Source organism: Manis javanica, chromosome 7 (genome assembly GCF_040802235.1).
Source record: "Manis javanica isolate MJ-LG chromosome 7, MJ_LKY, whole genome shotgun sequence".
Taxonomy (NCBI): Eukaryota; Metazoa; Chordata; class Mammalia; order Pholidota; family Manidae; genus Manis; species Manis javanica.
In genome coordinates, this window is record NC_133162.1 from 47,329,561 (window position 1) to 47,354,964 (window position 25,404).

A 25,404-nucleotide genomic window follows, 5' to 3' on the forward strand; every position below is an offset into this window, starting at 1 on the left:
CCATGAGCAGCCTATATTGTGATTGTGAATTATTGTGTCCCCTTGCCCCTTGGTAACCACTAGTCCCTTCTCGATGTCTATGAGTCTACTGCTATTTTGTTCCTTCTGTTTTGCTTTGTTTTTATACTGCACAAATAGTGAAATCATTTGACATACCATTTATTTTTATTCATTCATTAGTAGATTGACATTTGGATTGTTTCCCTTTTGCTATTATGATTGATGCTATGAACATTCTTGTAACAAGTTTTGTGTAGACATTTGTTTTCATTAACCTTGAGTATATATGCCTAGGTGTGGAATTACTTGGTCATATGATAACTATGTTTATCCTTTAAGGAACTAACAGACTGTTTTCTAAAGAGAAGGAACCATTTTACATTCCCATTAGGAATGTCCAAGGGTTCCAATTTCTCTACATCCTTGACAACACTTGTTATTGTCTGTCTTTTTGGTTCTAGCCATTCTAGTGTGAAGTGGTATCTCATTTTGAGTTTGATTTACATTTTCATGATGACTAATGATATTCAGCCTATTTTCATATGCTTATTGGTCATCTGTATATTTTCTTTGAAGGTCAATTTAAATACATTGTTCATTTTTAGTTTAGATTGTCCTTTTTTAATTGAGATATGAGTCCTTTTCATATTCCTTATACAACCTCCTTATCAGACATCTGATAAGCAAACATTCTCTCTTATTCTTAGTTTTTTATCTTTCTTGGTAGAGTCCTTTGAAGAACAAAAATTTTAAATTTTGATGGAGTCCAATTTATCTTTTCTTTCTTTTGTCACTTGTGCTTTAGGTGTTTTAGCTAAGGAAAAAACTCTGTAATATAACCTTATGAACATTTACAGCTATGTTTTTGTTGACTAATTACATTGTTTCAGCTCTGACATTTGTATCTACGATCCATTGAGATAATTTTTCTCTGTACTGTGTATTAGGTATCCAACTTCATTCTTTTATATGTTGACACCCAATTGTCTCAGCACCTTTTTTTGAAAAGATTGTTCTTTCCCCAAGGAATGGTCTTAGAATTCCCCAAAGAATTTCAAGAATAAGAAATTTTTCGTTCCCTAAGGAATTCTTGTGGAAAACCATTTCAGCATAAATGTAAGGGCTTATTTGTTGGCAATTCTATTCCACTGGTCAATATATCTAACCTTATGTCATTACTATACTTTTTTGATGATACAGCTTTGTATTGTTTTAAAACTGAGAAGTGTCACTCTTCCAACTTTGCTGTTCTTTCTCAAGATTGTTTTGGCTATTCGACATGTTGTACTGTTAACTGAAGAAAGGACACTTGCAAATTTAGATGCCCAGGAAATAAAAAGTATCTTAAAGTAAAATGACTAATAATCAGAAATTGGCATGCTCTGAGAACTTATTCCCATATTTAATATTTGTTCTTATGTCTATAACAATCCAATACTCTGGGTCACAGAGAAAAAAAGGCAGGATTTCAACCCCATGGGAAGCTCTTGAGGTAAGTTAGACCAGGATCAAGAGCCTAACCTGGGATATTCTGAATAACCCCTGGCAGTCTAGTGGGGTTTAGGGCCATTTATTATTAAGCATATAAAAACTGGTAGAGAGAGAAGACTGTTCTGAGAAACAAAGTTACTGTTGAAATTTTTAAGATGGCAACTGTAGGTAACAGCATTTTTACATTCTAAAGAAATACTCAAAGACCAAGAGGTGTTTCTACTACAGCAGGCAAATTTGGCTTCTAATCCTAGTATATTTGTCTAGCAATGGAAAATCAAAGTACTGAATGAGCTTTTTAAATTCTCCCACTTCCAAAAAGCAAAGAGCATTAGATGTACACACATTCTTGTTTTGTTTTTACAAAATAGGAACAATAATGTCAGTAAATAGTATATCGGCACTTAATTATTTTTTTCCACTACCATCACTTATTTCCATTACTGGTACATATAGACTTCATAATTTTGTATGGGGGGGTGGGGAAAGCAGGGAGGGAAGAGCATTTTGTTTTTTAGATAAGAATTACTACTCTCACATTGGCTTATACCTGCAGATATCTTAAGCATAAAAGCTAACCAAACTATTGCTTTTGAATACTAAGATTAATGGTGAGAATTTAGATACAATAGACATGATTTAAAAACATGAAAGGAAGCAAGTGGTATTAAAATTGGAAGACAATTACTTTTTATAGGTATAATAGTCTTTCTACAAAATTTAAGAGAATCAAAGAAAAATCTACTAGATCTTTCAAGAGTAAAACAGGTGATTCCTTATAAGTACTGAAGATTCAAAAGCTTTAATATATATCAGCAATAACCAGAGGTTTGGTTTAAAGTTTGAATCTTTAGCAGTAAGGATTATCTTAAGGAAAATGCACATAAATAATAATTCGATAAAAATGTTAAAAAAAGAGGTCATAAAAGAAAGCACAGTGGGAGGAATATAACAGTGCTCCTAGATGGAAGGCAAGATATTAAAACATACTGATTCTAGTCACCTATTTCCCATTTAGATATAGTTTGCTTGTGTCTAAGGTTGGTATGGAAGGGCAAATGAGCATTAGTCAAGAAAAATATTTTTTAACACCTGGGGAGGTAACTGTCCTTCTTAATTTAAAACTTTTACTTAAAGCTGTAGCAAAAAATTGTGGTACCAGACTTACAATGGTCTACTCTCATAGGTCAATGAACAATGTCAACAAAAATGGACATGTGGGAAATGAAGCAGAATTTTAACTCGATGAAAAAAGAAATCAAATTATGTACTCAATCTATACATAAAATTATAAAAACATGAGGAGACATATATTTTTGTAATATCAGGGTGGGAAAGTTTTCCTTAGCAAGATAAAAAAACCTCTGGAAGCATGTAGGAAGTGACACAGATTTGACCAGCTAAAAATTTCAAGCTTCTCTAAAAAGGTAACAGTCAACCATTAAAGCAAAAAGAAAATCGAGTACTAGATAATGGCACACTGTATGATAGAAGTCTTATTTAACGAAGCAAAAGATGACCTAAACCAAAAATGATTATGAAGAGTGCATTCTTGGAAGAAATACAAAGGGTTAATAAATATGAAGACTTTTCTAGTTAAAATGCAAGTTCAATCAAGATACTGATTTTTACATACTAGCATTATAAAGACAAAATAGATCTTACCCCCAGATTAATAAATTTCTTTCTAATCAAAAATTTTTAACCACAAGACTTGTTTATCAAGTATTGTAAATCAAGAATTTTCAAGAATATATCTTTGTTCAGACTTTTGTTTTTTACATTAAGCAAGTTCTCAGATATCTTCTTTATTCTTTCTAATACTGGATTCAAACCATCCATGCAGAATTCCATTTTGGTATACAAGGACGGGCTAAAGCTCTTGAGTGGATTCTACTCCCAAACAATCTCACTTCTACTTAATCAAACTTTCCTGGAATTTAGAAAGTTGTAAAATTATCAGTTTTTACCGCAGGTAATATTAACCTTGTCACCCTTATGCTTAAACATGTTCAAATGGTTATCCATCATTTTCAAGGTAAAGTTCTAGCATCCTAACTCTTTGTTTGGGCATAATCAAAACTGTGAAACACCATTATCTCAGAAAAGTAAAATTAAGATGGGTTTTTAAATCTGAAAGTAATTTTTTAAATTTAATTTTAATGTAGTTTTAATTTTCAACTTGGATACTTCAAGCTTGATTTAAATTTGAATTTAACTTTAATTAAAAATAAATAAAACTTTTAAATTTAATGATTGTATAAACATTAATTGAACCACGTTGCTTTTTTAAAAAAGGAAATAAAATATTCCTTGTAATACAATCTTAGTTGTAAAGATGCCAAAGGTGACCAGGGTCCTATATCAGCTCCACAAAAGATCTGAGCCCCACAGAAGGACTAGGTTAGAATCACAACGAGGAGCACATTCTTAGCAAGTGAAGGGCGTTATTACCAAAGAGAAATCACTTTGAGTTCATCAGTAATCATGTGAGAGAAAAGTATATTTAAATTTTCAACACAAATGATGGTGGCCAACGCCACCCCAACCCCACCCACTGTTTAAGATCATTTAAATATACTATATATAAAGTATACATTATATGTTATAATAAAATGAACTTCAATCTTTGGGAGGGTAATGACTGGGTGCATGGGGGCTTGGTGTGGTAGTAGTAATTTATTTCTTGATCTGGGTGGTTGTTACACAGATGTGTTCACTTAGTAAAACTTCACTGAGCTGTACACTTATGACTTGTGTGTTTTTGTGTGAAATATAGTTGAATAGAAAGTTTCCTTTAAATGAGCCCTATGAAAATAGGATAGAATTCAACCACTATTAACAATCATACATCTGCACACAGAGATGAAAAAATATATATAAAATCACAAAATGTTTGACCTAGGTTAGTGCTTAATATCAAATTCACAAAAATATATACTGTGCAATATGAAAAGTAAATTTGGAGTGATGCCATCCACTAGTTGAATGTTTATTAAAGTCCTTACTTTTGACTGATTAATTAAATGATTAATCTTCATTTCCTCTACCGATCTTTTTCACTTCATAAAGCACCCATACGTAAGACTTAATTTTGATAGTGCCATTTAAATTAATCTGCTTGTAAAGTCCTAAAAACTATGCACTGTTCCAGGCACTAGTAATGAACAAAAATATGAGTATTTTAAGTAAGATAACTTCAGAAGTTTGCAAAAGGTAGAGTTTAACATTATGATTTTTGTAACAAAGAAAATCATCTATGAGACCTATTTCTTTATCATACATATAAAGATCAACTAACTCCTTGTTTTGTTATTAAGATTAAACTTTTGAATTGTCACTAGTAGAAATAAAAATTTTCAGGAAGTTGCTTAGCAACTGTGCTTTATTTCATTCCTTATCTCTGGATTGTTTTTGTATTTGTCAAAATTGCCAGATACATAACACTATGTATTGAAATGTTCTACTTATTCTGGAAGAAGTACTGCAAAGGTGAAAATAAATAAGTCTGCTACAGCTGCTTCATGGAAAATGCTAAGTACTCTTCTTTGTGTCTACAAATGCTTGCCTTGAAAAATACTTAAACCAATAATAGGACTTTAATAGAAAGTTGCTACCAAAATCTGCAAGCTGTAGACCTAATACTTGTCTCTAGGAAAAATAGGAATACACACCAAAACTCTCTCAGCATAATTATTGTTACTATATCAGAAAAGGATTGAAAGGCAGAAAGGAGGAATCACCCAAAATCCCAACACTTAACAGAGCTACCTTGCTCTCTTTTGGATCACTTACTCTAGGAGAAGCCAGCCCCCATGTCCTGAGGATATTTTCACTTTTTGCTACTTAATAGACAAATAGATACAGGATTCAGAAATAGTTAATGAGATGAATGAACTTCCATCAACTATTAGTGCCATATACTGGGAACCAATATAGCCATTTATTTCAGCAAATGTGCAAAGTATTAGGCAGTGTTAAGATACAAAAGAACAAAGCAATACAAAAGGGTACAGTTAGGAAATATGTAAGCATGTGTGTGTGGTGGGGGGTTTAACAAGAAAATCATTACCATAAAAATCAGAGTGGGAGGTTCTCAGGGCTTCTGGGAATCTAGCAAAGCTCTATTTTGACCTGAATAATTGTTTCATGAGTATTCACTATATATTATAGTTAAACTGTACATTTATATTTTATGATATTTTCTGTTCATATATTCCATAATGAACGATGTTAATGTTTAATAGCATTATTTTGTGAAAAGATTCATAAATTAAAGGATTTCCCATTTAGAAGATAGGACTAAGGTAGACAGATTAGGTTAGATGTATTATATATCAGATATACAATTGACCCTTGAACAACACAGGTTTGAATTACACAGGTCCACTGATCCACAGGTTGAAGGATATTTTTCAATAAATATATTCACAATTTTTTTGGAGATTTGCAACAATTTTTTTGAATTAAGGTATCATTGATATACAATCTTACGAAGGTTTCACATGAGCAACATTGTGGTTATTACATTCACCCATATTATCAAGTCCCCCAAACACACCCCATTGCAGTCACTGTCCATCAGCGTAGTAAGATGCTATAGAGTCGTTCCTTGTCTTCTCCGCGTTGTACTGCCTTCCCCATGACCTACCTCTATTGTGACTGCTAATTATAGTGACTGTTAATCCCCTGCTCCCTCCCTCCCCAAACACCCAATCCAATCCCTTCCCTTGGAGTCTGTCAGTCCCCTGCTGTTTTGTTCCTTCAGTTTTGCTTTGTTGTTACACTCCACAAAAAAGTGAGAGATTTGCAACAACTTGAAAAAACATTTTCTTTTCTCTAGTTTTCTTTATTATAATATAGTATATAATACATGTAACATACAAAATACGTGTTCATTGACCGTTTTTGTTATCTGTAAGGCTTCCTATCAGCAGCAGGCTATTAGTAGTTAAGTTCTGGGGGAGTCAAAAGTTATATGCAGATGTTTGACTGCACAGAGTTGGTGCTCCTCCCCCTGACACTGTTCAAGGACCAGCTGTATTTGATAGGGCTAAGGTAAGTAAGTACATTTTACTCTACCAGTGTAGCATTAAAATATTGATATTATAAGTGAAGACAAGATATTAATTTTGTTATAGCCAGTCTCCAGAATGTCCCAGTGATCACTACCACCTGGTGTTTATGCCTTGCATAGTTCCCCTTCTACACTGAATGGGATTCACTGTGTAGTGACTTATATGGAAAATGTCATAAAGGACATTACGTCTTTCTCTTTGCTATCTTTTGTTTGACCCACTTTGGGGGAAAACAAGCTGCATGACACATGAGAACACTTAAGTCCTAAGTGAGGCCTCCAGCAAGCAGCTGTCAAGAAATAAAGCCTCCTGCAAATGACCTGGGATGTGGACCCTCCCAATTTCACCCTACAATCCACAGATCAAGTTTTAGGATGACTGGAACTCATGAGGAGACCCTTTTCTAGAATTGCCCCGATAACCTACTTCAGATTCCTGACCCACAAAACCTCATTGAGATGTTTGTTGTTCCAAGTTAATAAACTTGAGAATAACTGTTAGGCAGCAATAGATAATAATGAAGATTTTATCAACTAATTCCTTAGAATGCTCTTTATAAAACATAAACCAGATAGATATACATCCCTAATTAAAATATTTCAAACGTTTCATGTTGTTCATAGACTAAAACCTAAATTCCTCACTATGACCTACAAAACCATTTATGCTTGGGGCTCTGCCTACCCTTTCACCCTCACCTGGTTCCATTCTCTACCTCCTCAGCTCCACTAGGCTCAGATTATGAAAGAAGGTGCTCTCCTCCTTGACCTTTTTATCTGCTGTTTTTTCTGCATAGGAATACTCTTCCCTGCATTCTGGCAGGTATTCTTTGAATACTCATATGAGAAAACTCTGGGATTTACCCACAAAAGAGAGAAAAGTTTATATTGCTTAAAGCAATACAAAATGGGAGTTAGTCTGTTAGATTAACTGTATTAAATGAAATAAATTAATTTATTGCTATACCTTACATGATGTACATCTGAGCTACACAAGAAAAACACATTAAAGAACAAAGAACATGTAAATTCTATGGGAACAAAACTTTAAAACAGCCCTGAAGGACAAAAGAGGACATTACCAAAAGGAGCGACATAGCATGTAAGACAGGAAGACTGAATATCAAAAAGGTGTACATACTCCAAATTCTTTGTGTAATATGATACAATAAAAATACCAAAGAACTTTTGCAATATGATAAAGTGATTATGAACTCATGAAAAAATAAGGCAAGAACACTCGGGAAATTTCTGAAAAATTAAAAGGAAGAGGAATTAGTTGTCAGATATGAAACATTATAAAAACTAAATAATCAGAGTAATTTGGTCCTCATACAGAAGAGATGTAACACTGATGGAACAGAATAGAAAAATCTACTAATGTAAAGAAATACCAATTCATAAGGAAAAGACCAACAAGTAAAGTAAGTAAGTGGTTGGATAAGTAGGTAGTCATCTGGAAAAACAGAAGTTGTTACTAACATTCTACACTCAAAATGGATAAAATAGTTAAAATGTAGAAAAAGTGAAGTCATTAAACACTACCAAAAAGTGAGTTATTTATAATCTAGAAGTGGTAAATATTTTTCTGGCTAAGACACAACACTAATTTTTCTTATGAAGACATAATTCACAAAAGAGAAGATGAAAAAAGCTTTTCATCTTTTAAATAAACAATAACAAACTGAGGAAATATTTTTACAACTTTTATCACAGTTTTCTAAAGGGGCTCCCACAAAATCAATAGAAGACAATAGTCCAATGGAAAAATGGGCAGTCTGTATATTATTTTCTACTCGGAATATTTTTAATCAACTGTATTGTTTTTAAATATAAACAGAGAGAATAAAATATAAAAATAAAAATAATTGTCACTCTAGCTACAGTTTAGGTTTATCTTTACCCAAACTCTTATACATGGAGACCGACTTACATGAGTGAGTGTTTCGTGGAAGCTGAGAACAGTCTGTAACCTTCATAGCTGAGTTTATGCGGTGTGAAAACTAGTGTCCAGCAAGACAAGAACCTGATCCTTGAAATGAGGAAACAATTGTTCACAAGTACTAACCCCTAGCTCCACCCCAACTATTCTCATGATAGAAAGTTTTAGACTTCTAGGGAAGCATTTTAGAAACTTCAGTTCGTAAGAGGCAAAATGACCTCAGCAAACATTCATGTTCCTGGAGGACAGAGTGAACTTCCGTCCCCAAACAAGCCTAGTCTTAAAATGTGTTTGTGATGGCTGATGTGACTTGGGGCCAGGTTCTTCCCAACCAAAATAATAAAATGACTAGTAGGTCTTAGTTCTTATTTGTATCCTCTCCTCAGTGTCTAGCCCAGGGTCTGGCAATAGAAAGTACTCAGTAAGTACAAGTTCCGTCACTCATCTTTCTCATTTCTAAAGTTTTTTTGTTTTTTTGTTTCCAAAAATTCACCCACATTGTTACAAATTGAAGACAGGTGTCTTAGTTGGGAGTTGATTCTATTGCATATAACAGAAAACCACAACATAACAGGTTTTAAACAAGTCTCCGTCATGTTAAAGAAATGCAGATTTAAGAAGGCCTGGGGTTGGTGTGGCAGCTCCACTGGTGCCCCAGGGACTCAGCTTCCTCTCTTCCTACCACCATCCTGGTGCATCTCATCCACTACCAAGTCATTCTGTGGCTCCAGATGGCTGTGCTGTAGCTCTAGCCACTAAGCCCAGCTTCCATAAATGTGGAGTGAAAGGAGACAGACACAAGAGTACATACCTTACGATTCTAGTTACGTGAAGTTCAACAGGCCTTTTTAGTGGTAAAGGTCAAAATGATGGTTATATTTACATGGAGTTATTGACTGGGGGGAGGGGCACGAGAGAGCCTTCTAGAGTGCTAAAATGATTTACATCATTGTCTAGGTAGTGTCATACATATGAAGAATTCCTTGATATGTATACTTAAGATCTGTGTACTTTACTAAATGGAAGATAGCTAACTACACAAGGTATATCCCAGATCTCCGGCTTTTCTGTATTTTGACTAGACAACGCACTCCATATAGACTGAAGAAACTGAAAATATTCTAAAGCATTTAGTGTTCAGTGTCCAGCTCCTGTGCTGTCACCTTTCAAAGGCTGAAAAGTAACCAAGACATTCAGTCAGCTTGAAGAGCTAAGGGTGTAGCAACTGTCTTGCTTTAGGAATACCCAAGCCCTATAGGTTCAAATCCTATCTCTATTTGTAATGTTTTAATTTCACTGAAAAGGGTATAAAAAAATGACTTTCCTTTTCCAAAATCTGGAGCACCTTCATGAGGATTTATGAGGCAATATATATCAAGTTCTTAACATAATGCCTGATAATGTAATAAAAAGTAGTTATTGTTATTATTTTATCATTATAATCATCATCATTATTAACAAATGATAGTACATGGATCTCAAATGATTCTACAGTCAAGAATCCCAAGTAAACAGGTTAATATCCCTATGGATGTGAATATCCTACTGAACATGTATGTCTGTCTATGAACCTACTTTACAGTTGAGAATTTCCTAAAGAAGATAAATCCAGTTCTTCTCATAGCTCTGTGTTTTTAGAAAACTCAAAGCATCATAGGAACACTTTTGGAAATACGTTGTAAAAAACTTGGTTTTGCTTTCATTATATGATCTTCCTTAAGGTGGTTCAATGGATACTGAATGGGAAAGAATTTTGAAGTAGAGTAACTGATAAAAATAAGATATAAAGCAGTATGTGTAATTTAGTACCATTTACTGACTCAGTACAAATTCACTAATTATAAATACACTGAATGATCTCTAAAAGTACACAAGAAACTGGTAAAAGTGGTGATGTGGAGAGATGAAGATCACTGGGTAACAACTAAGAAGGCTATATGTATCCTTTTGTTCATTTAACATAAAAAGCCCAGGGAACAGTGGGAGTGGGTATTTTTCCAGTATACACTTTCATGGAAAAAGTAATGATTTTATATGTGGAATAAATCCATTTTGAAAAATGTATAAATACAAAGTACTTACCCATTTAGCAATTGGACACCCATGAGAGCTTTTTCCTTCTTTTCCCGTATACACTACTATTTCTATCCTTATTGCATTTCCTTTTTGACCATACCTGAGTACAAAACACAATAAATGGAAAATAGTTGCAATTAACTGCAATATACACTTTTAGCACCTTAATGTGCATAAGATACAGATGTACAGAACTACAAAAATCAAACACTCCTCATAATTGACTTTTGTTAAAAATTTACTTTTGTGTGGCTGATATTTTTGTTACCCAGCTCTGTTTACTTATCCTTTAATATCACCCTTTTGAAAAATAGCCTGGCTCCAAGATGAGCAGAAGGAATGAATGTGAATGCAGTGCTGACAGAGGTAATTTGAATTATTTCTACCATTATACAATAATATAAAAATAAGTATTTGCAAATTTAACAAAGATAACCTTGCTTTGTGTCTTGAGTGTCCAATGCCTCGTGATGAGTGACTCAGCAGGGATACCAGGACACTGTTCCCTCCCAGGGCCCTAAGACACATCCACCTCATACTCCTGAAGCTTTTCCATTCACCTCATATTTGTTCCCAGAGATCATTTCTCTGCATTGAGTCAGGTCCACAATAATGACTTCAACAGGGAAGCATATTTCCTCACCTATTCTCCATGATTTCCCTGACAGCAGCAACACTTGGTCCTGCCCCAAGGTGTGTATAATATGGGCCTTTGTCTTTTTGTATAACTCGATCTGTGGAAGGAATAAGATTATTAGACCCAAAAGCTTTACAGAATTGCATAGGGGCAAGGAAGTGCCATTTTTACTAAGTTTTTTTCACTTCATAACAACAAATCTTGACAAAATTTTGGTAAGCCTTAATAATTAAAGTCCAGGAAAACAGGTCCTGGAGTTTAACTGTTCTTTCCTTTCTGCTTCTAATTCATCTTCCTCTAAGAATAAGAGGAGGAAAAAATAGGTTAAGATGTGGGTCATATTTATTCTCCTATCTCCTGCTTAAAAAAAAAAAACCTGTAATAATTGGGTGCAAAACTAACTTATCTAAGAGTATTACTCTTAAGATATTGGTCTCAGAATCATATTTAAATTGAGCCCAGCAATTAATTGTACTGCTAAGAATTTATTCTACTATACACTCTCACAATTCTGTATTTAAAATGTAAATGTACATAAGAATGTTCCTTGTTACAATCATTTTTAATATTAAAAAGAGAAAAGAGACATTTTTATTAACACCTGTCAATAAATGGTAGGCTAAATAAATTAGGGGATGTTTATATAGGAGAACTGAATAAAGCTATTAAATCAACAATATTTATAAACACTGAAAAAAAATCTAAAATTTTATTGTTAAAAAAGCAAGTTGCTGCTGCACTGATGGACTGACTGCACTGAGGTATGGGTGGGGACTTGATAATATGGGTAAATGTAGTAACCACATTGTTTTTTTCATGTGAAACCTTCATAAGAGTATATATCAATCATACCTTAATAAAAATTAAAAAAAAAAGCAAGCTGCAAAAATAGTATGTTTTAAAAGACCTAAGTATTGTAGATTTGGAAACAAAATTAAAATCAATAACAATGTAAATTTGTATAGAAAAACTACAAAAGAGGTTTATCTTCAGAGAATGGGGCTATAAGAAGACATCTGCATCATATTTCTGTATCATTTTAATTTTTCTGTGCGAATTACATATTTCTTACACAACAGTTTTTTAACATAGAATCATGTCTAACTATTATCACTGGGGAATGCATTTCTCCCCATGGTGCACCTATATCAAAAAAGGTCATTATTTAACCATTTTGACTAGACATTGAATACTACCTAGGATTACACTTCTGTGGCTTCTGAAGCAAGATATATTGAATAGATTTAACCTACTGGTGACCTAGAACAATAGTTCTTAACCAGGGGCAATTTTTCCGGACAGGACATTTGGCAGTATTTTGGGCTGTGACAATTGCTGGGGGAGGTCGGGGAGAGAGAGTGTGTGTATGCGTTACCGCCATCTATAGGCCAGGGCTGCCACTACACAGCGTACAGTGCCTAAGACGGTCCCCGCCAACGAAGATATCTCATCTAAAAATCTAAATCTAAAAATTTAAGGAATCCTGATTTAGAAGTTAATTACCCTTATTTTGTAGAACATAATACCTCCCTGGTAATCTTTCAACCTTAGATTTGGGATGATTTCTGAGTGAGTCTGCTTTTTTGTTTCTCTCTTGTTTAAGTTTCCATTTCTACACAACAAGCACAATAACCTCATGCGTGATGATTACGAGAAAACATGTAAGTGGCCATCTATCGAACAGTTCCAGGTCCACTGCAGATGCTCAATAAACTTTGAATAATTGGCTGTCTCAGCTCCTACACTGTGACTTACTGTGTATAAGGAAAGAGTCTTGATATTAGGCAATTATCCTATTGAAACTATGCACACTGTAGAATTAAGACTAGCTCAGACATATAAATAATGGTATTTTTAGAGATCTTTTCTCCATTTGGTATTCAGAAAAATAATGTCTCTTATTTTTACTTCAGATTTTTGAAGCAACAGATAATGGAGGTTACACATACAGGCTAGGCAGCTGGAACTGCCTGTCTTTGAAATCCAGGGATGTCATTTACTATCTGTGAACCCCTCTGTGACTCAGTTTCCTCATTTGTAAACTGGGGATAATAAGTCTCCTTTGTGGGTTGTTGTGACTATAACAAGTCAAGAGCACAGCACAGTATCTTGCGGTGAAAGACCTAGAATAGGAGACATTATTATTACATTCTTCTGCCCTTGGTCCAAGAACCTCTCATTCTCCCAATTCAACTCCAGTCAGACAGCATTGCCACTTTTTCCAGAATGTGAGATCCTTGTCAGAGGAACCTACCCTTGGTGTCTGGCACGTAGTAGGCACAACTGTGTGCTGAATGATGAGAGAAGAAATGGAAGGAATAATATCAAATGTACTTTAGGTAATCAAGAACTGGAAGTCATTGCTACACTTCACTATTTTTTTCTGTTGGGTTAAAAAAAATCAGAATGATATACTTTATCCTTCCAGACAATCCTTTAACTACCTATTCTGGAATGTACTAACGAATCCCCTGCCTGCAGTACGAAGACTGCCTTTGATCAAGGCAAATATTGAATCTTTGTTATTTGGGGCCATATTTTAAGACTGTTTTAATAATTAAACCTATTTGGGTTCAAAATACTTATTTCACAAATTCTGTGCTATTGTAACTTGGATAAAAGCTTCAATTAGTCTAACAATATTTAACGACACAATTTAATCTTCCTATTTTTTTACAGCTGTATTAAATAAACTTCTTATATTTGAGCACTTACATGAATCTGGTCTTAGACAGTGACTAGTGAGTACAGGATTCAAATTAAACTTTCATAAGTTTCATGTTGAATAAGTTTCTCATAAGGCCTGCCTGGGGATCTCTTTACTGCAGCAAGATCTTAGGGCTTTTAACACACTGATAGAACTTCTAATTATTAGTTCCTGAATGTTCTTCCAATAACTCCTAAGGCTACACACACACACACACACACACACACACACACATATTAGACACTGGTCCACAACTCAGCTATTTGCACAAGCCCATTTGGTTTTTCTTTTACAAATAGGAAATCATTATTTATTCAATAATTTAATACTTTAAAATTGCAAAAGGTTTGCTAATTCTTCAACTGACCAAGATTACTCAATTTTTACATACAAGATACATCACTTATATCACAGAGCACAAAGGCAATAGGCACTGAAAATTAAACCAGTTCTAGTTCTTGACTGAGATTGTAATGACACTGACACTTTTTACAGTTTTTTACTAAGTTGTATGTATAATTTATGTTCTCTTTATGCATACTGTATCTCACAATAAGATATTTTCTTCAAAGGCTTACAGTTTTAAGTTCTTTTGAATAAAAGAATAAACTCTAATAAACTATTAAGGGAATTCATTCTTACATATACAATAAACAACTTGAGAGACATTTAGCTTTGAGAGAAATCAGCAAATTTTCCAGTCACCTTGGTTAGAATATAAAGAGGTGAAAATGCTGTATGTAAAAGATAAACCAAAGCATGATTTGGTCATGACTTGAGGCAATTAATGCAGGTAAATAAAGAAACACACGCACACAGGTGTGCACGCACGCCCATACATGCACTTACCAAGACAGTTGCAGGTCGGTAGTTCAGAATCTTTTGTTGTAGACACCAGGTTTTTGGTAGGATTAGTAAAGAAGTGCATGGCATAATCATTAAAATTTTTCTGTGCACTGTCTACTGGGGAAAATTCTGATGCTCCAACATTTGATGAACAGACATCCTCTTCACTTTTGGTAGAAACCACTGTAATTCCACCTGAACACACTACATTTACATTCCTGAGGATTGGTCCTGGGTCTGGTAAAGGGGTCTCTTGAGAGATACCAGGCAATGTGGGCAGGCTCTGATGCAGGAGATGGTCTTTAACATCCTGCTGGAATTGTGTTTGATCATTGCCAGACATTGTATTAGCACACTGGTTAGTTGGAGAGGAAGGCTGGAGTAAAGGATTAGCTTTCTGATTGACATTCACTGTTGACTGTACCTGAGAATTATAAACTTTTCCTGTAAATGCCTGCCCATTGGATTCTGTTTTGAACTGGGATATGGGGAGAGAATCCAATGGTTCAACCTTCATCATTTTTTCCCGTGCTAATTCAGGATAATATCGCTCAAATTTTATCTGAGTGAGTGGAGGAAAAAATTTTTTGTGTTCTAATGCTGAACTCCTTTGAGTCAGTGGTTTCCATACTTTGGTAAGGGGAGGAATTTTTCCCAACAGAATGGGAAACTCATGTGGACCAAATTGACCAAATCGTTGAAATTTAGATGCTATCCAAATGTCATGTAACTTACTATACTCATATGACAACTGTTCCTGCTTTTTCTGGTCATTTTCTCGACAATTTATTACTGCAGGCTTCTTTTTTCGCCGATCTCTTGATGGAGTAGGTTTTGTCTTTTTCTGGATTGTGTTCTTTTGCTTTGTTAATGATGAGCCGTGGTTATTTTGCACACTGGAAGGTGGTTTCTGTTGTAATGAGCCCTTCTCCTGACTACTTTTTTGCTGTACATTATATGCAACAAGGCTTGTTGGTGTACTTTCAGCTTTTTTGTCCTCTTGTTTTATATAATTGAATTTAATTATTGATGCAAGTTGTGTTAACTGTGTTGCAACATCCTCTTCTATTTTACTATGAACTGTATCTTGACATGATGGATCATTCTTTGAGCCCAACTTTTCACTGCTGTCCAGTGACTGGTTACAATGCCCTACTTTTTTACTTGGTGGCAAATGTTGCAAATTCTTGGAACAACTGTCAAGAGTAATTCCACCTTGGGAAATGGTGTCGATTTTAGATGAATTTGAATTTGGCATAAAAAGAGATACTGAATTTGTGACTTTTGAACATTCCTGGGTCTTTGTGGATGCTTGGTTAATGACGGGGCTATTGTGTGACTTGGAAATTATATTTTGGCCGTTGAACACCACTGTGTTGCATGAACTTTGCTTTTCCAAAGATGGGCAATGATGATGGCTTTGTGGCTCTCCTTGTAAGTTTGGGTCTTGGAGGTCTTTTCTTACAGAATAGAGGAGAGCTTTACAGCTATTTAGCAAACTGGCTGTTCTCTGTTCTGTTTCTTCATCCTTCTCTGACTTTGACGGTGAGGAATTTTCCGATGGGGCTTCTGACAGCTGAGTCAGAGCTTCTATGGCCACCACCTGCTCCAGTGTTAATCTTCTATCCTTCATTAGGGATAGAAGACTTGTTTGAACTGGAGATCCATCTTTTGGTTCTTTACTTGGTCTATTTTCTAGAGATTTTGGTTGACCACTTTCATTGTGTGTACTAGTGTGATTATTTAAGTTGAAGTTTGCAGGATCTGGAAAAGACTTGCAGTTAAAGCCAGGCTTCTGGAAGACTAAAACATTTCTTCCCTTGAGATGATCACAGCTTGTACTCGTTGCAATGGAGCTCATGTCATTGTCATGGTTTGCAGTGTCTTTCAGAAATTTATAGGAATTGTTTTCAAGTGTTTTGCCAAATTCTTCAATACTGAATTTTTTAAAAGACATATTTGTTTCAGTTGGTAAATAATGTACATTTTTAATGCCATTTCTTACAGTTTGTGCAAACAATTTTTGAGGTTGAAGGAGGTCAGTAATCAGGACTTTTTTCCTGTCATCTTCAGAGTTTCTCAATTTTTCAGCTTCTGTCACAATTGCCTTAAACTCTTCTTTGACATGATCAGTTAAATGCAATTTCTTGTTTTGTGTCCACTTCTCTACCTCAATACCTGTCATACTTTCTTCATGTTTAGTTACATTTTCAAGAGGATGTGGGTTCAATTCCAATCTTTGTTCTTCCCCATGACCACATCTACTATATTCCATGGATTCTGACTTGGGGCCATTTACTGGTTTGCTGTCAAAATCTGCCTGTAAAATAAACACAGAAATTACTCATATTATCTATTTAAATATCTGAATAAGAGCCATAGGAACTGTACAATTTAATAGCAACTACATGTGAATCCCCTGAAAAAATACTATTTTGCTTTTTATGTGTTCACAGAAGTCTTAATATACCACAAGGTTTTGTAGGGTGAAAGAAAAAAGAAAGCAGAAACTATCATAATCCCATGCCTATCAGTCTTTACATATATTCATTTGCTTATTAAATAAATTTTAAACATATCTTTACACTGGTACCATTCAGTGGCCAATATCTATTAATTTAATGCAAACTATACTTTAGTAGAAGATACACACACAAAAAATGTACAAATGGTAAGCTTGTTGAATTTTCACAAAATGAACACCTATGTACCCAGATCCCAACCAAGAAATTTTCATCTAGTGATCACTCTACTGCCAAAGAGTAATCATTGCTCTATCATAGATTTCTTCTGCTTATTTCCAAACTTTATATAACTGACTTCCTTCCACTCAAAATTTTGTGAGATTCATCCATGTTGCTAAGTATACAATACTTGTAATCCATTTATTCTTATTGCTGTAGAGTGATTCATTGACTGAATATGCTACAGTGTATTTACTGACTCTACTGTAGAAGGCTATTTGAATTGTTAGTTTTTGGTTATTAAAAGTATACTTCTACAACACATTACTGTTATCTTTTGGCCAAAATACATACACATTGGATGGTGTGGAAATGCTGGGTCCTAGAGTATGCATATGTGTATGTATTTTCAGCTTTAGGAGACAGGCCAAGGAATTCCTAAAGTGATTATCAATATATATTCCCATCAGTGATTATGAGAGCTACAACTGTCCCACATTCCTCTTGATGATTAGTATTTTCTGGCTCTGCACTCTGGCCATTCTGGTGAGTGAGTAGTGACATAACCCCTTTCTATTTTTTGGAGATGAAATTTCCATAAACAAAATTCATCATTTTACCACTTAAAACTGTATGATTCAGTGTTTTTTAGTACATGATGTTGTGCAACAACTGCCTCTAATTCCAGAACATTTTCATCACCCCTAAGAGAAACTTGTACCCATTCAGTGATTATAACAATCACTCTCTACTCCCCTCTCTAACCCCTATTTTTTTTAATCTTTGAAGAGCTCATCCAAAATTGTTCTCAGGAATTGAGACAGTAGGGGCATTTCGACTGATATCAGAAGCAAAAAGAAAGATAACCTCTATATTACTAACATTTAACATGGCTATGGACATTCTAGTCAATGCCTCCAGGAAATAAAAATATGAATCAGAGTAAAGTAGAGCAATGGTTACATTTAGAATATAAAATATGTAAGCATTATCCAATTATATAATTAAACATTAAGCAATCTAGTAGAAATAAATTATATCTAATTTCTTGATCAGGGTACAGGTTATATAGATTATGTTCACTTATCAAAATTCATAAAGACATACAATTATCATATATACATTTTTCTGTATGCATATTACATTTCAATAATTAAAAAAATAAATCTGAAATTACAATATAATGAGTCATAAGAAACACATATTTGGTCTTTCATATGACCAAATATGTATTTCCCAAGTATATTTGGTGGTCTTCATCTGCAGTTCCTGAAGACACTGCAGAGTCTTAGAGGTGAAATGGGTGTCCTGTCATGCTTTCGGACCCCATCCAAGGGTATCACCAGAACCCTGAGGAGAGCTTCTCACTCTCCTGGATCCTGCTTCTCTGTCAGAGTGTTACCATGTTTGGGGAATCAGAATGGCTTCCTTGTGCCAAGACAGTCCCCAAGTTCCAAGAGGACAGACACTCCTTTACTTGGGACCTTGACCTATGTATCTCTTCATCTTGCTGTTAACCTGTATCCTTATGATGGCCTTTATTAAACTGGTAGTAAGTGTCTTCCTGAGTTCTGCGAGTTGCTCTAGCAAATTAATCAAGCCTAAAGGGGGAAGGCCGTGGGAACCTCCAATCTGTAGCCAGTAGGTCAGAAGCACAGGTTAACTGCCTGGAGCTTGCAACCCGGGTCTGGAGTTGGGGGTGGAGGGTAGTCTTGTAGGACAGTGTCCTTAACCTGGGGAACCTGGAGCTGTCTCAAGGCAGACAGCATTGCAATTGAGCTGACCCTGCTGGTGTTCAAGAATTACTTGGTTTTATGTTTGGGAAGACCTTCTCCCACATACTTACACACACTGGAATTGGGTCAGGAACCTGAACAGTTATACTACTATTACTGCTGTGTATCATACCATTATTTTTTGTTGTATATGAAAGAACACACCGTAGTGGCCAATTTTTTAAAAAGAGAGCAATAATATAAAAAGATTTGAAATATGAAAAAGCAATGATTTTTTTTACCATCTGTAGGTAAATTAACAGACTAAGCTCAAGAATACTTCATAATTTATTACAAAATGCTGGCATTTCTAAACAGTGGAGAAAGTATTAATTTCTTAATAATGACACAAGAGGGAAGTTTGACTTCTAACTCATAACATGCAACAAAAATTCCAGATATATTAATAATTAGAATTTTAAAAATATGTATGAATAAGTAAATTTAGAAATCTTAGAATAAGAAAAGTTAGAAAGTAGAGAAAATCTTCCAAAGCAAGATTAAAAAGTGAGAAGCCAAAAGGGAAAAGACAGACCTCTTTGACTACAAATATAACATCAACAATTTAAAAATCAAAAACATCACAATATAGTATGTTTCAAATTGCTGATCACAATCCCTGAGTCCCAATTTAGTCCTTATGACAGGCATTTTTTTAAATGGAATAGTAAAGAAAAATAAGAGTACACTATATTTAGTAAAGACAAATATTGCCATACAAATCTTTAATGTATGTGTTTGTATGTGTCTGTGTACTGAAATGTAATATACATTTAATTGTTGATATGTATAGCTGTCAGAAAAGGTAGGAGAAATACTACCATAAGTAAATTCAAAAGTCAAACGTAGACTGGAAGGATACAATAAATGTAAAGGTTTATGCTATTTTAATGCAAAAGACTGTTGTTAATGTAAAACATTTGTCCAGCACAGACAAAAAGCTGTTGGATAAACCTAAAATGTTCACAGTAGTTACCACTGGGAAGTGGAAAAGACGAAAAGGGGAGTTTTACTTTTTTTACTTGATGCTTTTAATTTTATAGATATGCATATCTGAGTACACTGAGATTTCAATATATACATTCTTCATTGGAGATCTTGAGGTCCTTTTAAGATTTATGTGTATAAAAACATAAGATACTCTCATTTATGAATGAGCTTAATTAAAAACAACTGACCTTTATTATTCAGTTATATCTCATATGGCTTTTTAAAAACATGGAGTATCACTAATCTATTAAAGTGGATGAAAACATGCTCTACACACTGCCAACAACTACGCCAGACTTTTTAAGAAAACAATTTAATGGATTAGATTTCAGTAGGGAATAGTGAGCTTTTTATCACCTCTGCAATCTTACAAACATTTTCTATTAAGTATCTATGTATACGTGTCTGTGTTCAGGTGTGCTAAGAAAATGGTATCTCTTGTTCAGCTACTTCCTGTTCACAATGAAACTGACTGGTCAGAGAAAACAGGTCTACTGCTATTGGGGGAAAAAAAACCATGTTCAGGTCATGTCATAAGTGACTCAGCAAAACAGATGGATGGTTTGGTATGTGAAGTGTACCTTAATAAAAGCTGACATACACACAAAAAAGTGAATCAGCATGGATGAATGAAAAAGCAATTTTTAAAAATATATAACATCATCTTATTTTAAGGTGATACATCTAAATAATGTACAACCACATTTGTTTTTAAATTGAGGTGTTGAAAAGAAACCAACCTAGTTGTTATTACTGGTTAATCTTGAACACCAAGCTGCAGATGGAAAGAGAGTAATCATTTGGAGTTGTGGACCCAGCAGATGCCATTTAGCCCAAACTTTAGTTTTCCACTTTTAAGAGATGATGTAGATCAGAATGGGGATTAGATGAAATAATATGACTAAAGTCATTAGCAGACTTCTAAGAGCTATCACTGAGAAAACACTAAAAATGTTATTACAGTAGTCATAATTCAAAGAATGTTGGCTGTATTATAATGAACTCCATACTTGGAAATCATTTAATCCTCACTACAACCCTGAAGACACTATGAAAAGGTGCTCAACTTTAAGAGAAGTGCAAATTAAAAGGACACAGATAACATTTTTCATTTATTGGGATAGCAGACATCTAAAAGTTTGACCACCTAGGCCCCTGGGGAAGCTGGGGGGATATGTGCAAAATGGTACAGACCCTATGGAGGACAATTTGGCGATAATTACCAAAATCATAAATGCAACTTAGCCTTTGATAGAGCTGATATGAAAAATTCAGAGAAGTCCTAAAATTAAATGACATAAGGGTTAGAGAATGAGTGAGAACTGGGGAAAGCACTCAGTTAATAGCTGTGGGCATAGTTAACTAGAAACTTCATGTTCCTGGATGATGTCATTTCAACAATTATCTAAAAGGTCCCCAGAACCACTGTATCACCCTGTGTGTGAACAGTGTCTGACCATCACCAAAGACCAATCCATGAGCTTCCTCTGGGGACTAACCACCTATCCCCAGACTTTCCCCACATCACCTTAGCCCACCTTCCTTATCTAAAGAGCTTTCTTTTCTTGAGACCCCTCAAAAAAAAATGTCCTGTTTCTTGAGTCTGGCAGACAAGTTTTTTCATTAACTGGCCTTGCTGTTGGTGAAGCAGAAACTTCCTGTTCCTGGACTCAGTCCTTTTTCTGACCAGCATCTGCAAAGGCTCAATAACTCATTTTATTTCAGAGCTCTCTCAGTCTCTGGAGTTTTTGATTTGTCACAGCAATTTCATTTTTGGGAATCTGTACATAATTATACCTGTACATAATTATGTATATTTTGACAGCTTTGTGTATTTTAGCAAGAAAGTGAAAATGCCCAAATGTTCACCTGTAGCAGACAAATTTAACTATGGCACATCTACATACCTTGCAGGTATAAAAAAGAATGAAAAAGAAAAAATTTCATTGTTAATAGGCAAAGATTTTCTGAGACATATTTTGGTTACTTAAAAAAAAAAGAAAGGATATAGAACCTGTATATAGAATGTTTCTTTTTATGTTATAAGTTTGGTGAAGATATTTGTGTATTTGCAAGACATTTCATATTTCCATAAAGAAGGTAGAAGAAAATAAAAGAAACTAATGCAAACAGTGACTATGAAAAGGTTAGGAGCAATACTTGTGAGAAAACAGAAGGGAACTGGGAACTATTAGATCCAAATTGGATGAAATACTGTTTTCAGTTTTAAATGTATTTCCTTTGAAATTAAACCAAAAATGATAAAGCTTTCTATGGAAAGATTTCTAGGGAATAATAAGTGAAAAAGCTATGTGCAGAATAGTTTAAACAATCAAATTACAAATTAGAGAATAAAAAGGGAGCAGAGCATATGTGCATTGCTAACATTTGTTTAAAAATATTTCAGCAGCCATAAGAAGAAAACAAATCCTACCATTTGCAACAACATGGATGGAGCTAGAGGATATTTATGCTCAGTGAAATAAGCCAGAGAAAGACAAGTACCAAATGATTTCACTCATATGTGGAGTATAAGAACAAAGGAAAAACTGAAGGAACAAAACAACAGCAGAATCACAGAACCTAAGAATGGACTAACAGTTACCAAAGGGAAAGGGACTGGGGAGGATGGGTGGGAAGGAGGGATAGAGGGGCAGGAAGGGGCATTACTATTAGCAGACATAATGTAGTGGGAGGGGCACGGGGAGGGCAGTACAACACAGAGAAGACAAGTAGTGACTCTATAGCATCTTACTATGCTGATGAATAGTGACTGTAATGGGGTATTTCAGGAAGGCTACACACAACTGTCCACATTTGGCTTACAGGAACTGTACTCAGTGGTATGCTGGTAAAATGTTTACCAATCAACTTGAAAAATGAGGGAAGAAGTCTGGTTTTATAGTATGGGCCAATTTTTGTGGTGTAAATACACCCACCAAGGTGGACTGTAAACTATCAATGTGAGCACCTCAGCAAGAGTTGGGAAGAGTTGCACACAATCAGTGAACTGGAAGGAGCTAACCACATCACTCCACAGAGCCCACTGATCTAAACTACTACGCTACCTGTATAGGCTCTACAGGCTACATTATGAATTTTTTTAAAATGATTTTTCTGGGCATTTAATCTCTGTAGGTATAGTATATTCCCAAATATCCATCTTGAATCTCAAAATATTTGTTAACATCTATCCCTTTAAGAAGCCAGTTCTCTGAAGGAGGTGAAGTGTTTCAAGAACATTGGAAAAGTGGTTCAAATTTCAGGTATGCCTTGTGGGGGGCGTGAGACACCAAACTCGTGCCACCTGCCCACCAGTTTCTTTTCACCTCCTTTGCCCCTCCCCCCCATTTCTTCAACCCATTCCCCCTCTTCTACTACCCCAGAGGGCCCAAGGATATAGTTTAAAAGACAGAGAGTCAAAGTCCTCTACTTCTCTGCCTTCCTTTCGGCAACCATCCCAAGACTCTAGGTTGCCCCGGGCCCCTCCTGCCCACCAGAAACCGAAGGAGTGTTGAACTCCTTAATCACGTCCCGGGGCACAGTCATCATCCCGATATTCCCATGCCCACTCTTGTAGGAACTCAAACGGCTATGAGCAAAGTGGTGTTTTGTTCTGAAATGACTATGTCCTCTGGAGAGAATCCGACTGGAACTTCTCCCAAAACACACACATTCCATGCTGTATGTCCTGTATCAAGAAATGAGTGCTCAGATCACATGGAAAAGGAATGTCTTTCAAAGCATGTTCAGAGACATGGCCCAACAAGACTATTACCTTTACTACAAGTTGATCAGTGTTTCTGAGCCTGCTTTTCAGGTTCTTTTTCACCTCCCATTCCAGGAGTCTTTTTAAACATTTTTTTCTGTAAAAGCTTTCCCATGAAATTTTAATACCATAGATAAACTGTGTCTATTATGAGCTGTGGTCCTACTGTAATATCTAAGATTTCTTTTTTTACCCCCTAACTAATTTTCACCCCCTCTGAAGAAAGAGCAATCTAAAGAGCTAACACATAGGACCCAAGGAGCAGCCCATCAAGTATTTATGACTAATTAGAAGTGACACCCCAGGATCTGTTCTCAACCTGAAAACTGAGTGTCTGGAGAAAAAAACTCAGGGAGAACAACTTATGCCACCATTGATGTTGACTTTAAGATGGTGCAATCATAACCAATAATGTATTTTGCCTCCCGAATTCCCTAATAGGAAGCATGGGGGTCAGGCCCTGCTCTGCAACCAACCGCTGTACAATGCCCACCTCAACAGCTTGCTAACAAACCAAATTCAAATCAAAAGGAAGGTGAATCAGCTTCTCACCAAATATCCACTAAAGAGATTCTAAAAAACATTTAACACACAAACGCTCCTTCAAAGGGGACTGGCAAAACAGCTACCTTCTCCTAGAGCAGAGAAATTGTCTACTTCAAAATTCCAGCCATGAATTTCTTTTTCCTTTTAAAGCGTAAACAGAGGACACCTACCCTACCAAGTTTTACAGTCTTAATATTCTTTGAGCTTTGCCTCTGATCTCGTTTCTCCAGTTTGCTTATGACCAACGAATGAGGAGTTCAAAGCCCATAGAAAGGCAGGGTAGGGCAGGCCCAGAGAAGGTGGAGTCTAAGGATCTGGGTCTGCACTTGTTCCAACCTGTCCTACCTTGGTGCCATAAGGCCTTATGGCGGTTCTTCCACGTCTTGGCCGCAAAGGAGCCATTGAAAAGACTTCAGAAGTTTCCCTGCAGAGACGGGAAGTTTTCCTGATTCTCTCCACCAGATCTGCCTCCTTTTCTAATTTTTTTACTCTACTCCGCTACAAAAACTCCACCCTCATTTTGCCACAGGGTCTTAGAATCTAAACTACATCCTTTAACTTGGGGGTGGGGCAAAGGAAGTGGGGAAGCATGTTATTAGAGAGAGGGACAACTTTATTTAATCAAAAAACATGTAAATTGAAGATCGTTTCCAAATGCATACAAAACTAACCTAAGTAAGAGCTAAACCTCTCTAAACAGATATCCTTGCCCTCACCTCTTCCTCTGGAGCTATGAGTCAGTACAATTTATCCTCAGTCAAAAAGACAAAAAATCTTTCAGACCCCAAATCTGCCTCAAGTTATTATCCTATCAGATTCCCTCCTCATTCAAATATCTTAAATGCCTACCCCCGAGCTTATAAG

At 35.4% G+C, this 25,404-nt stretch overlaps 1 protein-coding gene across 4 annotated transcripts in view; it reads right to left on the reverse strand.

The window, feature by feature from the left end:
• Positions 1–25,404, reverse strand: part of TET1 (tet methylcytosine dioxygenase 1) — a 127,804-nt gene that overhangs the window by 35,276 nt on the left and 67,124 nt on the right. For all 4 annotated transcript variants that reach the window (XM_037002899.2, XM_073240941.1, XM_073240940.1 and 1 more), the window contains 3 exons: positions 14,780–17,096; positions 11,230–11,320; positions 10,593–10,686 (listed from right to left, as the gene is read on the reverse strand). In XM_037002899.2, coding sequence (XP_036858794.2) covers positions 10,593–10,686; positions 11,230–11,320; positions 14,780–17,096 — 2,502 coding nt within the window. The remainder of the gene's footprint in view (positions 1–10,592; positions 10,687–11,229; positions 11,321–14,779; positions 17,097–25,404) is intronic.